Source organism: Dromaius novaehollandiae, chromosome 20 (assembly GCF_036370855.1).
Source record: "Dromaius novaehollandiae isolate bDroNov1 chromosome 20, bDroNov1.hap1, whole genome shotgun sequence".
NCBI classification, from domain to species: domain Eukaryota; kingdom Metazoa; phylum Chordata; class Aves; order Casuariiformes; family Dromaiidae; genus Dromaius; species Dromaius novaehollandiae.
Window position 1 is genome coordinate 5,220,740 of NC_088117.1, and position 14,495 is coordinate 5,235,234.

Consider the following 14,495-nt stretch of genomic DNA (forward strand, 5'->3'; position numbering starts at 1 on the left):
TAGTATTGCCTTAGATATATTGAAGGAATCTTGGCATAGGGCAGTGAAGCGTCTTCATGCCATGTCATGCCATCTGATGGCATGGGCCCACGTGATGTTTCAGTTCAAAAAGAAAAGAGCCATCCACCAGTGCCAGATATCAAATCCACTATCCCCTGTGAAGATGATTCAGGGCATGCTCTTTTCCATATGATGACAACTGGCCCCTTTTCCATACTTCTAGTGATCTGGGTTGTGACACATCTCAAAAAGCAGGCACTTGGGTATTTAGCAAAGCCATTCTTGTGCAGAGCAACTCCGTCTCTGATGTTCTCAGTCTGAGACTTTACTGTCGCCTCTAATCAACTGTATGCCCAAGGCCTTCACAATCCTGGAGATACTACGAGTTCGTGCAATAAATCCATGGTGGGAGCAGAAATAGATCTAAAATCTCCTGAGGCCTGTTTTTCTGCTCTAACCACTAAGCAGCACATATTTTCTTTTGTCAGAGTTTGATCCAGTTGCAGTGCAGGGAAAAAAAAGATAGAGCTGAGCATAATTTTACAGGTCGCTGTCGTTTTGTATTCCATGCTAGAGTCACACAGATGCAGTCTTCACAGGCCATTAGCCTGAACCTACAGAAGGTCAGTGTCAGAAAACACTCTTGTCAGTGCTGTAAGAAAAGAGGGTTAAGTGGAACTGAATTCTAAGCCTTATTGTTTTTAATATAGTTGAATAAGCAGCTCATTCAGCTGTTACTAAGTTGGTGTGTTTTCCTGTTTTCCTGGCCTCCTAGAGAAGTGGGATCAGCATGTGATCTGTGTGCAGAAGGAAGAGTCCTGGTGCAATACGCGTTCAGTGCCTCTTCCCCGATGCCGTGTGATCCCTCAGGACACTGGAGCCCACGGGAAGCAGAAGGTGAGTCATGGTCTTGGGGCCTGGATAGCCCTGCAACAGTGGGGCAAAGATGCAGAGACTGAGGAGGGGAAAAGTCAGGCCAGGGCAAAAGGAGAGCCACAAGGAAAGGGGCAACCTCTGGGAGAAAGTGAGTGACTGTATCTGCACATAGCATGAACAAAGCCAAAGGACAGATGAACACCCTGCATCCCCAAAGTATTGCGACTGGCTGAAACACCCGTATTTTGGCACCTATGTCCTGACCCTGCCTATGAATTAAATGAATTCAGGGAGCTGAACCTGAATTTCAAAAAGCATTACAGTGCCAAGAAGTGCTGACCATTCAGATCTGCCAAATGAATTTCTCAGGGGAGCTGTTTACTCCTTCTGTTCCAACTCCGAAAGTGAAGAATTGCATTTTATTTTTTTGGACCTGATTTCTTCTGCCTTCACTTGCATTGAATAGTAAATTGCTACACCAGTAAACACACTGAAAAGAGTGCAGAGTGCCCTTTAAGCAAGTACTCTGCATTATGAACACAGATGACTAAATCAAGCCTAGTATAGTTCAGGGTGCTTTGCAAGTCATTCTTACTGTTCTCGTGTAGAGCACACAGGAGGGTAGAAGGATTTGCAGAGGTGGATATAAAATGCCATTAGATCTCCATCATTAATTCTCCTCCATATGTGTGAGGGTGGTGCCTTCCATTATGTAAGTAGGTGGAGGTGGTGGAGTATGTTTAAGAGTATAGCAGGCAGAGGTCAGTAATCACAAGTTATGGTTTAGGAGAAGCAGAGTATTATTTTGTTCTGTTCATTATTGGGTATTCCTTCAGGTGCAGCACACCCTGGGCCCAGGCTTTACTTTAAACACATAGGTAGGCTCATTGAACTCAAAAGGCCCTTGGCTGGATTTTTCAAACTCTTCATTATACAAATACTTCCTTATATTAAGGGCTTCTGTGACCTGCAGCTAAGGTACGTAGGAGTTATTATACAAGGAAGATTATTTGTAAGGTAATAAGGTGATACACGCAGTGTGGCACCCAGGAGCCTTCCTTGTCCTCAGGTCAGCGTGTGCAGCAAGCTGTGTTCCAGCTGGTTGATGGGACAAGACATGTGGGCAGCTGCATGCCCAGCTGTCCAGATGTGGGGGCCTGGCAGGGCCTAGTATTCATGCCAACTCACCCACCACTTTGGACATCCAAGGACCAGGGCTGCAGAACACAACACAGCATGCACCTGCCCCTGGGGCTGGCTGTTGTCAAAGAGCTCCAGCCTGAGAAATAGCACTCCAGCTACAGGTGTGACTGGATTATCAAGTAAACAGAATTAGCAAATTCGGATCACTTGCAGTAGAAGTGCAGGGTGGAAGGTGGAATTTCCATTTAGCCAAGGATTACAAGACTTTGAAACCTGGTTTCATTTGGAAAAAAAACTGAAACTTTTGAAATTCTCCATGAAGGAAAATTAAAAGAAAAAAAGTGTTTGAGGCTGGCCAAAATGTTTTGTTTAGCTCATATAATTCCTCTTTCATCCACTGCAGTTTGAATTTGACATTTCAAAATATCCACTTTTAGTATGTAATCTAAGGCAAAAGCAATTTCTAATATCAAAATGAAAAGTGTTTCAAACTGAAAAAGTAAAATGATTTCTTCCAAAAATGTCAAAACAGAGTGTTCTAATATTGTTAGAACTTTCTTCTCATTTTGTTTTCCAGAAGAGAATTTTGGCCAAATCAAACCAATTTTGCAAAATGTCTTGATTTTGAAAGAACTGCATATTCCATTGCGATATGCAGTTCCATCAAAATTTCTCCAAAGAACTCTGATTTGAAAACTTCTTCTAGATCTCGCACATCTTGCCAGAGGCATCATTCCTAGAGAAACTAAGCTACTTTAAGATTTATTACTCAGCTGCATTTTGCATTTAATTTCCTCTTCTTACAGTGTGTGTCTGCATATTCTTAACTATGAAGGGTGCAGTCTGATCCTTATCTGTCTCATTGAATTGCTGCTGTGCCATTGCGCTGGAAAGAAAATTTGGGACTGCTGTCCTCTTGCTGTATTAATAAGTTGTTTCCCCTTTAAAGTAGAAAATACATCAAATGCATAGTATTTGTTGCTCTGTAATTTTCTGTCATCACTACCACACACCCTGACATTCAGGATCTCTGCCTATTTGCACTTGGTCTGAGTTACAAATAGCACAGTTAGATCATTGTCTGGCTGCTTTAATTGTCTATCTGTGAGTACTCAAGCATGTAAGCTTAAAATTCACTTTTTGCAAGCGTTCATGTGTGTAAAACTCCCCTGCTTGAATGTTCATGGAAAGTGAATACAAAAGAGGCATAAGCAGGGCCAGAATGAACTCATTTTAAAATCTGAGACAACGCTCATGGAAAACATTTCATAGTACTCATCCAGCTTCATACCAGAAAACCACATTTCTCACATGTCTGTAAAGCAGCACTGAACCTGGTTGGTCCCATTTCAAGCCCTGAGGTCTCGTAGCGTTGTTACACTGCACAGTTACCCCAGGTAGCTGACACCAGCTGTGGTCTAGACTGTGTGTGAGCTGTTCTTGCTGCAAAATTCTGCCCCTGGGACTGTGTCCTTGATATTGCCATGCTTGTGCCAAGTGTCGGGGGGCGGGGGGGGCAATGTCCTGGGCTGAGGCACTTCAGGATTCTTTCCCAGCCAGTTGTGCCACTTGCATGAGAGGTTGTTTGCCCATCAGAGGCAATTGTGGGATGGCCCTGGAGGTCTGACAGTTCCAGTTTACTCTTTACCTTCATCATAGAGCAGAAAAGCTCTAACCTGCCTGGATTCTCACCAGTAACACTAGCTAGGTAAACAAACCTTACAGCACCTTCACAACTCAAATGGGTTTTGTAAATATGAAAGGCGATTTTGGCTCAAACCCAAGTAAGTATCTTTGCTTACGCTGCAATATATGCATATAGTAGTCAAGTCCTCCTGCCTGGCTCACTATTGACTAAGAAGAAGCATGGGAACATACAAAAATTTGTGCTATTTTAAGCTAATCTTGTGCCCTGCCTTTCTCAATGGCTGGTATTTCACTTGAGAGCGATTCATTCTGTATTTCAAAGTGGAGTTGTCCCAGCTGGACATTAGAGTCACATTGGAAGTCTCTTTGCCTGCATCAAATTAGAAAGGTGACAAGTGAGTTCTGGTTTTTACAGTGGCTGCAGTCCCAGAGGCTGCCAATCCCAGCTGGCCTCCTTGTACAGTGCTTCAAGTTTCTGTCTCCGTGGTGGGGTAGCAGAAGGGCCTGAGGGTCTGCTCCTAGCTACTTCCCTTCATCTTCACCTGACTGAGGAAGGCTTGCTCTGACACACGGTGCTGTGATTGTGGCTGATGGCTTGGGGAAACCTCCCTCCCAGCCTACCATGCCTGTTCTCTAACAAGAGATGGGCTTTGGCGTATCCTCACAAACCTCATGTTCATGGGTTTTTTTACATTTGGCTCTTTGCAATCAGTCTTGCTGATGATCTCTTAAGTTAAAAGATCTGCAGAACCTGAGCATAAAGGGCTATAACCACCACTACGTTATTTCTTTTTGTATACAAATATTTGTAATTTCGCTTCTCTTAGTGTTCATCCATCTCTAGAAATCTAGAGCTACATGGGACAAGGTTTTGATCCTATTCCACCATTAATAGAGTGTTCCTTACCCAAGACTAAATGCCTAATGATATTTAAGAAAGGGATTCTTCAGTCTTAACCTCAGTACTTTGTTTAGGTTTTCAGTCTATGCAAGACTATGGTCAAGTTCCCAGTTTTGCCAGGTAAAGCTGTTCTCAGTCAGTGTGGAGCAATGATCTGCATTAAACTCCCTGCAGGCTGAATTCTGCTCATCGTAACTCAGAGGATCAGTCCCTGCCCTACCAAAACATGTAGATTCATTCATTGTTTAAGTATTATGGAGGCCTTGAACTGGCAGAGGTGAATTTGCAAGAACCCAAGTAGAGGCCACTTCTAAAAATGTGTTAGCCTGTGAACCATTAATCAACTCCATTTTCCTATCTGCGCGATGGCAACAACAAAATGCACAAATCTTTCCAGTGCACTTTGAGATCCTGAGGTTAAAAATACCTTCTTTGGGCTGCAGTCAGGAGCTTGTTGTGAATCTGCGAGAAAGTCATCCAAGGGCCCAGCCCAGCACAGGGGGACAGCAGTGAATGTTCTGAGATAACGTGAATTGAATAGGGTATTTGCTACTCAAAATGATTATACACTGAGTACTTGTAAGCTTGCCAGGGGGAAAAAAAATTGACTTTGTTAAGTGGAACTCTGGCTTACTTCAAAATACGTCGCTGCTTCAGACTCTCCAGATGCTGAGGTTAGTGGCATTCCTGCTATTCTGTGGCATGCAAAGAGGAGAGGAGGGCTATGAGGTATGTGTGGGTGAGGGAGAAGTGGTAAAAGTTGTGTGTGTGCAGGCCAATTGCATTGGATCTCAGAAAGGACTGCCTGAGATGTAGGGAAATCATTCTGCATCTGGGTTGATTTGATATGAACAGGAGAATTCTTTGTGCTGTTTATGCTTGACAAAAAAGGCACATTTCTAACACTTTGTTGGATCACAGACAGTAAGAATAACCTTCACATGTTGCCCTTTTCTTTTTAAATTAGTACTGATGTCCTGTTCTTTCATGTTTGCCCAGTGCTTTATCTTGTTTTCTTCCTTGGTTACATTTAGCTGTGTGCTCCCTCTCTTTTTTTTTTTTTTTTTCTCTTTTTTTCTCTGCCTTCTCTATTTCTCCCTTCTTGTTACTCTTCCTTATCTTGTCTTTTCTCTTTCTTCATTCCTATACTTTGTCTTCTCCCTGTCCTGCTTGCTCTCTTTTTGTGCGATTATTTGGTAAGGAAGAGGGAATTTATAGCTCTCACTGGATTCTGTTACCAACTGTTCCACCCATCTGACCTCTCTGGATCTTACAGTCCATGACTGTGTGCCAGATTGTAATGTTACCATAGTACTTGGGAACCCAACAAGTATTGTGGCTTTCACTATTTTTTAGTAATACCTCCCATGGAGTTGAACATAGCCAATGGTGAGAAACGTAGAAGTACAAGTGCCTGTTATTTCATCATGAAGAGTGTGGAGAGCCAGCTCAGACCTGTGCTCCATGTGCATCTGAAAAAGAGGAGGCTTACACAAGATGGTAGATGAGCCTGCAAATGGTGTAGGAATGAACTGAATATTTTGTCCCTCAACAACATAAAGCTGCAGTTTCTTGGAGTCAACAAAAGCTCTTTTCCTTTGTTAAAGACAAGAGAAAAAGGCAGTATTTTAGAGTGACAGACAAGAGAGTAACTAGGAGCGCTGAGGTGAAATAAAGGTAGAGTGAATGGGTTTCTCAGGTAGAGTACCAAGCAGAAGAGGTAGAAAATGTCATGGTTTAGAACAGGCAAAGGTGCTAGAAATAGAAAATATGGGACGAGACGCACTGATACATTTTTTGGTGTCTGGTTCAGCTGGGCATTTAAACTGTGTTGATGTCTCTTTCTCATGATACATTGCATTATGTTCCTCCTCTCCATGCTGATCATGTCTGCTTTTCTGCTAAAGTGAATAATTAGATTCCCTGGACATATATGCTCTCCTGCCACAGGTCTCTCTTTCAAGACTGGTGCCAGTGATAGCCCACGTTCTCTAACTTCTTTTATCTCCTTTTTTCGCTTGCTGCCTTTTTTTCAGGGCACCCTGATGTTGAGCAGCCTTGTAAATCCAGTGTCAGAACGTGGAGTCCCAACTCAGCAGTCAATCAACACACAGTGCCCCCAGCCTGCCCCGAGCCTCAGGGCTGCTACCTGCAACTGGAGTTTCGTTACCCTCTGACTCCAGAGTCCCTCACGATCTGGGTGACATTTGTTTCCCCTGACTGGGACTCCAGTGGAGCAGTGAATGACATCAAGTTGCTGACCATCAGCGGGAAGAACATTTCTCTCGGGCCACAGAATGTCTTCTGTGATATCCCATTGACCATAAAGCTGGATGCGGGACAAGTGGGAGAGGAGGTGTATGGTATCCAGATCTACACTCTGGATGAGCACCTGGAAATCGATGCCGCTATGCTGAGTTCCATCCCCCACAGCACATTGTGTGCCGACTGCAAACCCATCCAGTATAAAGTGGTTCGAGACCCACCTTTCCAGACTGGTTCCCCAGTCGTCATCTCAAACCTCAGCAGGAGATTCATTGACATGTAAGTACTGCTTTTCAGAGAGCTGAACAGACCTATTTAGGAAAAAAAAATAACCTTTTTGCCTCATCCTTTTGATGTCTGGCATTGCATTTGAATGTTGCGATTTTAAATTAGTTAGACATACCAAATATCACCAAGAGAGGATATTCTCATAGTTTCACTGTGGAATTGGAAGCATCACGCTCAGGTGAAATAGCCTGGAATTGCATGGGTAGTTCTTGGGAATTATCATGGGATTTTCTGGCTAATTGTACAGACACATGAAATTCAAAATTTCCATAAAGAGAGAGGCTATTGCAAGCTTATCTGAGCTCTGATAAAGTAAATGTTTAAGAAGTAACCTAAGAGAGGACCTCATGAGTAACATGGTCACAATTTCTTAGAAATACATCTTTTGAAAGTAGTAATTTGGTGGAGGAGACAGAATCATTTCAGTGCTGGAGCACTAACATTTCTAATAAGTGCTAAAGAAAGAATATAAAAAAGTACAATTGCATGTTCAGGTGTATAAATGTATTTCAGCTACTTTCATTTTCTGTTTTCATGTGTCATTAACACAAACTATTGGAGTGGAATTGTTCTTACATAGTAGACATGTCAAATGTGCTAGTTTGTTGTAGGGTCTGAATTTCATCCCGGATGCAATTATACTCATCTGGTCAAGCAACATAGGATTTTTGAAGATAGGCTGACTTCAAAATATTTAATGATTTCAAAGAGATCCATGATCTACCCATAGATGTTCTACAAGCAGCAAGAAAAACATCTCTTGCATAACATGATTCCCTGGAAATGATTCACTCATCTGTAGGAACAACACGAAGCTCTTTTGAAAATGAACACCAGATTAAAGGAAACCTGCTAAGAAAACTGCATTCTAATTTAGAAAAGATGATCTAATTAGTACAGCTAATATCAAGGAAGCATACATCATTATGTTCTTCTAAAGCATATTTAAATATAATAAAAATGATTAATTAACCGTGCAGTAATCATAAGCTACCATCCCTTTCATGGTGCAACTGTACAGCTCAGACGATGCAAATTATTCCTGAGGGTTTAAAAATTCAAGGTGACTAACAATAGCGAATAAAAAAATGAAACCCAGGACCTCACTGTTGTTACTCATGTGCGGCAAGTTAAGCATGTGCTTAAGTGCTTTGTTGGGTCGTAGTCTTGTTCCAGCACTTGCTGGCGCTTAACATAAGATGAATATTGGCATATTGGAAACATGGAAAATGGTGAATTTTCCCATGGTTTTGCTGTGAAAGCATCTTTGCCTGAAATCTGGCCCATTCTCATTGGAAAATGGGACTGGTTTTGTCTGAAATATTTGCATACCTTAGCACAAGTTCCCACAGAAACAGGCCCAATTTTTGAGTTCATAACAAAATGTGAAAAACAAAACAAAACAAAATTTGTATTCCGAGCGCTGTTCTCATGTCTTTCGTTATGATTATTGGGGTGACTTCTAGCTTACAGCCCTCTGAAGTGAAGAAAAAAGATGCTTTAATGGTTAAAACAGTAGCTAGGGATAAATGGCAATTTTCCATTGTGGTGTTGAATATATCGTGTAGGGTAATATTTCTGTACCTGTCTGTATGTCTCACCTAGTTATATAGCCAACTAACAACCAGACATAGAATTTAAGTTAGACTTTCTGGGCTCTACCCATGATCAGTAGACAGAAACAGGCACTCTCGGAGGCTGACACAGCCTACCTAACAAAACCCCCTGTGAGAATTGGCCTCAGGATGCTTGTGTCTTTCCAGTGTCTACAGAGAGAATCCAGACAGTGAGCTTTAACCAGACGTCTGGCACTTGGAAAGCTAAAATGAAGTCCTTAGTCACTGGATAAGGAATCGAAGATGCAGATTCTTAAGTATGTGTAGTTGCTTTTGATGTAGGACATCGGCATGTGTTTGAAATCTTTAAAAAAGGCACGTGATTTTTTATCCTAATGTGCATATATGCACAGGAATGATTCAGATCTGCTGGTGACAAGGGGCCGTGCACATTCATGGACTGCTGCTGTACATGCAGGCTGCTGCTGGGCCTTATGTTGAGACACAGGAAACTCATTGCCTTGTCAGTGAACCTTTGCACTGGGATTGTGTGGCAGAGGCAAAGGCAGGGAGAGTCTTAACACCTTGTGCAAGGACTAGCCACAGTCCTTATACTGTCTAAGCAGGAAGGACAGGAAGATGCTTCAGAAAAGTCAGGGATAGAGGAGTATGCCCCTACATATATATAATGTTGAAGTAAATGCAATATCTCTCAACCTGTTCTCATCTGCCCGTTTGTTTCATTCTGTACAGCTGGAACTCAGTATATCTATGCAACCAGACATTGCAGCCCCTTTATCTTTCTGTAAGCCCCAAGCCAGTTACCCCTCCTTTATGCTTTTGCATGTTTTCCATATTAAATAAAATGACACCCACACATTTCTATGGAAGGTTATTTTGAAGGCAGTCGCATATCTTTACTCTTGCCTCCTCTGACCTTGATCTTCACTTTCTCTTTTTCTCCCAAAGAAAATATTTGCTTGCACTGTTATCTGTGAGCAAGATCCTTTTCCCAGGTGTGGTGACACTGAAAGAAAAATTAATTTCTCCTACCTTTTTCCCGTCAAAGAGAGGGAACTTCTCTTTAAGCTGAGAGTAGAGACAGCCTTTAATGGATAGCCCTTGCCTAGTCAGCATGGGCTGCTTCAGAGGAGAGAGGAAATAACTAGAACAGTGGAAACCTTTTATTAAGACATGCAAAATAATGCCAGACCTGTCTGTTCTCAAGCTGAGTTTGAATCTCAGCTCTTGGCTCAAGCTGAAGCTAACATTCATTTCTAAGTGACAAGACTTTATCCTTGGACCCTACAGAAACCAGGCAAGATTCACTCACTGCCACTGAGTGTGATCAGCCAGAATCATTGGCATCTGTGTTACAAAATGAGTCTCAATGCCCAGGAACAGAGCAGAAACCTGGATAAATCAATGGGAAGAAAAAAGGTCAGGCCAAATGCAGCATAGAACTGCTGAGTCTTCACACTGCAGGGAGTGATAAGGAAGGAGCCTCGCCTGTGAATCTCAAAGTCTCAGCTCACAGCTTAATCCAAAGTTTGGGTTGTGCTCATGTGTAGAGGGTTTCACTTTGACTATTCTCTAGAAATTACATGTGAGATGGTCATCATGGTGAACATGGTAATTGTTTTGCCCTTACTTGGTCCTTACTGTAATACTTGTACTCTCATGTATTTGAAATTGGAAAGTAATCTGTGCTCTTGCAGTTGTTCTTAGCAAACATTGATTTTTTAAGAACTCATTGAGGGACCTAAGACAGCAAGCTTTCCTGAAGATGTCACAGGTACAGTTAGGGGAATGTGTGTGCGTGTCTCATGAATCACTGTTTTTTGCAGTAGGGCAGGCTAGGGTGAGCTGTCTGTGTTCCCCTGCGGTTCTCTTGGTGTCTGATTTTGCTAGCAGAGGACAGCTGGGCGTACTGGTGAGAGCTATGCTCACCCCTCTGGCAGGCTGTGCTGAGAGATGCAAAGGTTAGTTTTGGAAAGCTGTCAGAATAACTGGAAAAGTTTTTGAGAACTGGAAGGTTTTCCAACTTTTCTGCCACAGTCTTTGTAGGAAACCTCAAAATGTGGTAGATGGTGATGGATATGGATGGTCCTTGTGTCATTAACCTGTTGACTATTTCAAGACAAAGGCTTGACTGAAATAGCCTTAGAAAGAATCCTAGCACAAAGGCCTGGTATTAGTTTTAGTTTTGCAGAGATGAGCATCACTCAGAAGCGAGTATGCTCTTGAAGGACATATTTTTCTTTGCCATTCCTACACTGACTAGTGCTTAGTACCTAAGTGACACCTAGAGATACCACATTCATACTTCAAGAAAGTCTTTTCAAAGAAAGAAAGTAAAGGGAGATACTGGGAGAAATCTACATTTTCTCATACAGTGAATATGTTTTGCTCCTCAGATTTAGCTGTTGCCCACCCACATTCTAACACTACAGCTCTTCTGTCGCTTGGTAATAATTAGAGGGGACTGGTCATCATCTGTGCACAGTTATTGTTTAAGCAAATGCAATATTCTCAAATATGTTGTTAGTGAGGAGTTCCATACAGTGTTAAACTCAGAAACTCTATGTCATTTACTGTATTTTAACTCAGCACCAGAGACAGTGGGATCCAGATCTCACTAGAGCTTCTGGAAGTGATTATAGAACTGCCGAGAAATTGTCATCAGCAAGACTGGAGATATTTGATGGCCATGATGACGTTGTTCATGGATCCGTAGCATTTCATGCTTTTCATCCTAAACAGTTTTTTATTTCAAAATTTGTGGTATTGTTGCATTTGCCATTTGTTCCTGGTATCCAGTCAGAAAGCTGTATGATAAGTGACTTGTCGGAAACCCCAGATTATGAGTAGTTGATGTAGATGGAAAACAGTTCTTAGTCTGAACGTGTATGAAACATTTGGCAAATTCATACAATTATGAGCAAGTAAAGAGACTGGGAGAATCAGCAGTGGCTATTCATGATGAGCTAGAATTCACTACAGCCAGTTATCAGTTATTGTGGGCATACCCTTTAGCCCCTGAACTCAATAGGAAGACTACATTTGACTTACTTGACACCGGCCCTACTGAACAGAGGTTTGAAAAAATATGAATATCACAATAATGATATGTAAACTTCAGTCACTGTTGAATGCAACACTAAAATTTCATGGCTACGTCTGTCCTTATTATGGCATTCTGTCCTCCACATTCATCTTGAAGATCTATTTCTCCTTTTTCTGAAGTTCTATCAGCCAGAGGAATGTATGATCTAAAGAAGCTGAAAGGAATTGCCAGATCCATCTGTCATAAAGATAATTAACACTGTATTTCCACCCAAACAAGATACAGATCACTGAGTGGATGTTCTCCCGACACAAAAAGCTGAAGCCCATATTATCATCATCTTCTGCCCACCCCTCCTCCACAGTTACCATGCCAAGTCTCTCTTGATATGCCAGGAATATTGGGGAGTATCTAAGATAGGACTGAAATGTTAAGAAAGCACTTCACACACCCATATTTATCTACAAAAGCTGTTAGGTTGTCTGTGTGATATCAGCATGCTACACATCTGGGTTCCCAACAGGCTTCAGAAGTATATAGTATTCTAGATGTCCTTGTGCAATGGCGTGAATACTTACCTATTAGTCCTGGAAATGTGAAATGCCTTGACTTGATGCATGAAAGGACCTTATATGCCTTTTTTTGGCTATATCCAATTGACGATTCATAGTAGTCTTGAATAAATAAACCCAACTGCCTCTTCCCCTCTATCTTGCAAAGAAGAGCTTCCAGTTTACTCAGAATTTCTTGATCTCCTACTTACGTAATATAGTCTTATACTAAGAAGCACACTGTTTCTAGACATCCTATCCTGAAGATCAGTTATTTCTACACTGTGACTCCATTCCTCTCTGTACTGAGTAACTCTATCTACCAACTCTGTGTTGTCTGCAGATACTTTTGACTGTTTGGATCCAGGTCTTCAGCAAACATTTCATTCCTGCAAGTAATTAACCTCAAAGTGATAGCTGAAAGAAATTTCCATTTCAATTGAATTTCTCTTTCCGTCTAACCTATTGTAGTTGCTAGAAGTAAGTGCAAAATAGTGTCATCTCTTGTTGATTCCCTTAGTATTTGGTGTCTGCTATCACATCTAGCAGTATCCAAGACCTGCCATTATTAAAAGCATTTGTTCTCCCAGTCTGTATCTAGAAAGTTTCTTTTCCATAATTACACAATTCCCCATAGTACTTCTCTCTTGTAATATTAAAGAGATCCCTATCTCTATCCATATGAAAGTTTACAGCTCATCTCCAGTGAAAACACTTTTACCAAGCTTCAATGTGAATTCATTCACTTTTATTCATGCCCTTCTTTTTCATTTCTTTACAGCTACCGTATCATTAATGTGCCCTGCTGCACAGCCGAAGTTATATTCAGCTTTCCCAAGCAGCAAACACCCTCCTATCCCTGTGTTCCACCAGGTTTCCCTTGCCCCTATAATATCCAGTTTCAGGTACAGAACTAGCAGTTCTAATTCTTGCTTAGTTTTTCACCCGGAGTCCTTGCATTAAGGAATAAACATTTCAGTTGCTCCTCTCTGACCTTACCCAGATTCCTAGCTGGATTAGCAACAGTCCTTTCGTGGTCTGTAGAGCCTGCCTGATTTTTATTCTCACTGCTGGGAGTACCAGCTTTTTCTCGGGTTTCCTTTATAAAAGCGTCTACGTCTCAGTGAAGAGTTGTGAATGTATTGGAGATGTCTGTGGTCAGTTCTGGCAAAGTGTGGAGCTTAATCTTCAGCTGGTGTAAACCAGCAGAGCTGTCTCAGTGTTCAGCTGAGGCGCTGGTGGTCTGCTAGCCAGAGTGGTTCATCTCACCCCTCTCCGAGGGGCTCTGTAGCGGTGGCTGCATTGCCGGCTCCTTCCTCATGCAGTCAGTATTAATTGCCCTGCTTTCACTTAATGAACCTGGACATTTCCCAAGAAGAAAAATAGAAAAATATGGGCCTATTGCCTGCCCCACACCTTCTCTTCCAGTGACAGGAAATTGGTCGTAGGCTCACTTGACCGTCTGAACAGATGCGAAGGGCTCGGTAGGAAGGCGACTCCTCCTCCTGACAGCGGTCTGCGCTGCCAACGTACCCCCGGGGAAATTCTTTCCTCTCCCCAAACAATGTGGCCTCACCTCTGACTTACATCGTGGCAGCATTCGGAGCTGGGACTGGGCAGGGAGGCAGCAGAGATGACTAATTCTGCTCACGGGTGCCAGATGGGAATACGCACCCCTGCTCGTCTGCACGCAGACCGCGCCGAGTGCGTCGTAAACCGGAACACGCAAAACTACTTCTTTTCCATCTTCTGTTCTCTTCAGCTTTGCTGCCTGCGTGTTTGCTTCACGTGTGTTGTGCTGCTAAATAGTGAGGTAGTGGTTATTATTTATAGCTGCCAGTATTGTGCGAGGCACTTTGCAGAAGAAAAACACCAGGTCCTTTCTTTCAAAGAGCTTACAATTAAATGTTAGAGGCTAGCATTGCTGCTGCTCTTAGGGATTATACATCTCCATTTGGCTGATGTGACTTGACAGCTGGAAGCCACATTCTGATGGCTTGCTTTCCATCTTACTTTCTTTGTTAAAGGTGCTGGGTTATCTTTGCAAGAGAATAAAATCTGTTTCCTGACCCCACACACACAACAGATACAGCAATTTTTTCCCCTTACTGCCCTCTACCAAATTGCCTTAACTGTGCCCTGGAGAAGAGAAAGAACAATTTGACAGTCTGTGCCCATTCAATAGGCAGCTTTTCTGCTCA

At 42.3% G+C, this 14,495-nt stretch overlaps 1 protein-coding gene across 1 annotated transcript in view; it reads left to right on the plus strand.

Annotated features, from left to right (window-relative positions):
• PAPPA (pappalysin 1) overlaps positions 1–14,495 on the plus strand; it is a 188,462-nt gene that overhangs the window by 69,833 nt on the left and 104,134 nt on the right. Inside the window, exons 6-7 of the mRNA XM_026113872.2 lie at positions 776–897; positions 6,604–7,111. Coding sequence (XP_025969657.2) covers positions 776–897; positions 6,604–7,111 — 630 coding nt within the window. The remainder of the gene's footprint in view (positions 1–775; positions 898–6,603; positions 7,112–14,495) is intronic.